The sequence below is a fragment of the Rhincodon typus genome, chromosome 10 (genome assembly GCF_021869965.1).
Source record: "Rhincodon typus isolate 14 chromosome 10, sRhiTyp1.1, whole genome shotgun sequence".
Classification (NCBI taxonomy): Eukaryota; Metazoa; Chordata; class Chondrichthyes; order Orectolobiformes; family Rhincodontidae; genus Rhincodon; species Rhincodon typus.
The window spans coordinates 80,174,495-80,178,168 of record NC_063341.1 but is presented as its reverse complement, the minus strand read 5'-3'; the positions used below and the strand labels follow the sequence as shown (position 1 = coordinate 80,178,168).

The window sequence follows — 3,674 nt, the reverse complement described above, 5'->3', positions numbered from 1 at the left end:
GGAAATGCAGGGTTACAGGGATAGGGGACGGGGTTGGGTCTGGGTGGGATGCTGTTCAGAGGGTTGGTGTGGACTCATTGGGCTGAATGGCCTGCTTCCATATTGTAGGTATTCTAGATTCAATTGGAATTATAAAGGAAATTTAGTAAAATCTCCCCTGAGTCCTGGACCTCAGGCTGCATAGGATGATATCCGAGACACTTCTCTCCTGTACGGGGTCGTCCACATCCCTGATAGAGACAGCTCTCACTCAGTGTCATTGAGTAAATCTGTGGGTAGTGAGGGAGCTGTCAGCCTGTACAAAAGCAATAACCTGGGTGGGCTGATGATCACAGGTCAGCATAATGTGATAAGGAGTAGACAAGGCAGGGGAGCTAGACAGGAGTAAAGGAAATGCTGATCAGAGCATGGCAGGAAGGGTCAGAGTGTGTAAACCTAAGAATGCCTGAGCAGATGGGGCTAGAAGTCACAAGAAATAGCAATAGCACACAACTAGGGGCTCTGTATCTGCCCACACGTATAAAAACCAAATGAATCAACAATGAAAAAAACAAAGAACTGCAGATGCTGGCAATCTGAAACAAATCACAAATTGCTGGAGAAACTCAGCAGGTCTCCCAGCACCTGTGGGCAGAAAACAGAGTTAACGTTTCAGGTCGAATGACCCTTCCTCTGAAAGCTGGTCTAATGGTGACTGTGCTAGAATCTGGTCAGGGTCTGAGTAATTGGGGCTGTGGAGAGATGGGGTAGCACAGCCAGGTGGCAATTACAGTAAGGACCATCTCAACATCAGGGCATGCTCCATGGGTATTCACTGTACACATCCCACAGCCAGGGACATTTGTATTCGACATGTACCAGCCTGTGTGAACCCTCCTGGCACATCTTTGATCCACTTCCAGGACGCTCCTGCCCTTCAGTACTGACCACCCAGCTGGCCATTACCCACCTTGTCTCTTTCTGCCCCATTGGGAGGTTTATTTCCTCCTGGAATGAGAGAGAGGTGTGTATTACAGTGGGTGAAAGTGGCTGGCACAGCTGCTATATTTGATTTTGTTTTTATTCACCCAAGGGATGTGGGCATTACTGGCCTGGCCAATATTTATATGTAGAGGGGCTGAATAGCCTACTTCAGCTCCTCATCGATTAGTTTATATTTTCACTGTTTCCGGGTGAGGCAGTGTCACGGTTTATCCTGCCAGTCTCAGACGTTATCGAGTGATTATTTTACCAAGACTGTTCTGTGGTTTCACAGGAGCTTATGAAACAAACACCTGATGGTCAGGAGAAGGCAAATTTACGACTGGCGCTGGATGCGATGAAGGTAGGCACAGGTGCTAGGCAACATGCACTGGGTTCAGACTGAGTTTCCAAGATTAAAATAAAATAAAATACCAGTGAATTCTCAGCACTAATGTTGTTTCCAGTGCTGGTCCTTATACATCACAAAGAAGGTCGGGTCCTTGGGGACAGTGCAGAGGAGATTTATTTAAATGGGACTATTTTATATGATGCAGAAACAACCATTACCTTCTGTGGTTGAGGTAAAGTGCCACCACCAATTCTCCTTTCTGTACTGGGTTTGAGGGTGTGTTCAGTTAACAGTTAAAACTGGTGAATCTTAACAAGAGGAGACACTTACCTTAATAGCAGCTGTAGTTTATTGCAGAACAGTACTTTGATCCCAGCTGATAGTACTGCTGGAGAATGCAGATCACAGAATGAAGTCTGGCTTGATAGATCATATATTTTTGTTGTAGTTAATGTAATGGTTATTCACTGAAACATAGTCACATGAAGCTGCAGAGTTTCTTTAACAGCAGAACAGAAGTTTATTAAACAATAGATAAAAACAAACAAAAAAAAACTTGAACCAAGTGATCCAGATATAAAATACATTTGGAAAAATCTTTAAGGTTCTTGCGAAGATTTACAAAGTTGGAAAAATCTTAAAATAGCCAGGAAAACAAATTTTTGCTCTGTTCCCCAAAGCCATTGCTTTTCAGTGATTCAAATGTGAAGAAATTATACATTTATATTAAATCTTTTAAGGTCAATTTAACTGATTCTGACCAGTCTCTATCCTGTGAAGTGTGGAGTATTTTTTACACAAATGTTCACAAAACTGAGCTTATACTTTCTGAGCTTCTAATAATCTACAGATTTCTACCCAAACTTTCCTGTTTGAAAGTTGCACAAACTGAACATTTCTAGTGGATTAACTTATTCTCTTCACTGCTCTGGAGAGAAAAAAAAACTCCTTGCCAGGAAAAGGACTAACCAGCCATCATCAGGTCTCCTCTAAACTCCCCTAAAAATTGTATTCTCTGATTTTTCAAATCAAAAATCAATCCTTGAGTTTTCTAGACTGGAAACAAACTGATGGTTTTTAATATTAACTGCACCTGTCATGAACCACCTTAGTATAACATCTTATTCCAGTAACACCCAGGGTTTTCTGATCTGACATAAACTTGCTTGGGTCACTGTTCTGAAAGGATTGTTTGACCTAGTTTTTCATTTGAAAACCCTTTACAGAAGTAACTGGTACCCATATGCCACTATTTTTCAATCCAAGCTTTAAAATATTTTATATATAAATAAATCGCACACCTATCATCACCAATGACAATAGGAATAAGTTCAATTGGCTAGTTAGACAGCATTAGTAAGACTATCAGAGTGAGATTTGTCTCCCTCGAGATCTTCAGTGAGCCTTTGATTTCCCACCCAAAGCTGCAGGGCATCATCTGATGGGATGGAATTTAATACAATCTCCAGCAATAACCCTTACTCAATGGGGAGCAGGGATGAAGGACTTCAGGGGACAAGCTGGAATTGTTCTCCTTAGAGCAGAGAAAGTTCACAGGGATTTAATCAAGGGTGATGAAGCGGATTTATTTTACACAATGAGTTGATTTGACTCCAATTACAGACTGGTCCCACACACAGAGACACATGTTACACAATCTCAATCCCAATGCATGTTACACCCTCTCAGAACACTTTCACACTCCTGGACTGGTCACAAAGTCCCAGCATTCCCTCTTTTGAATATTCCTCAGCTAATTGAGTGGTTTATTGATTTTTCTCTGTAGGACTTAGCTCAATATGTCAACGAAGTGAAACGAGATAATGAGTGCCTACGAGAAATTAATCAGTTCCAGCACTGTATTGATAACCTGGTAAGTTTTCAAAGCGAACTGTGCAAACTGAACATTTTGCCAGGCCAGTTTATAATGCTTGAGCTGAACTGTGCTCTTGGTAAGTGACAATCTCTGTGTTTCAGAACCAACCTCTCACAAAGTTTGGTCGGCCCAAAGTGGATGGGGAGATGCGGCTAATGACCCTGGACAAACGGACTCGACAGGATCGGTGAGTTAGTGGATCCTCAGTAACTCCGTGTTTCAGATTTACAACCAGCAGAGTGCAGTGCAGGACCAAACAGCAACAGCAAAAGGAGCGGCATTGAGAAATACTGATTACTACACAGCTTTTCAACAAGAAAGATTCGCTGAATGGTTTCAGATTGACTGTGAACCTGTCTGTGTGTGTATGTGTGTGTGAGAGAGAGAGAGACTGTGTGTGTGTGTGAGAGAGAGAGTCTCTGTGTGTGTGTGTGTATGTGTGTGTGAGAGAGAGAGAGACTGTGTGTGTGTGTGAGAGAGAGAGAG

The 3,674-nt window shown here is 42.3% G+C and overlaps 1 protein-coding gene across 1 annotated transcript in view; it reads left to right on the top strand.

Annotated features, from left to right (window-relative positions):
• The window catches only part of LOC109924952 (guanine nucleotide exchange factor VAV3-like), a 203,142-nt gene that overhangs the window by 141,881 nt on the left and 57,587 nt on the right, over window positions 1-3,674 (top strand). The window contains exons 30-32 of the mRNA XM_048601574.1: window positions 1,256-1,324; window positions 3,099-3,185; window positions 3,290-3,375. Coding sequence (XP_048457531.1) covers window positions 1,256-1,324; window positions 3,099-3,185; window positions 3,290-3,375 — 242 coding nt within the window. The remainder of the gene's footprint in view (window positions 1-1,255; window positions 1,325-3,098; window positions 3,186-3,289; window positions 3,376-3,674) is intronic.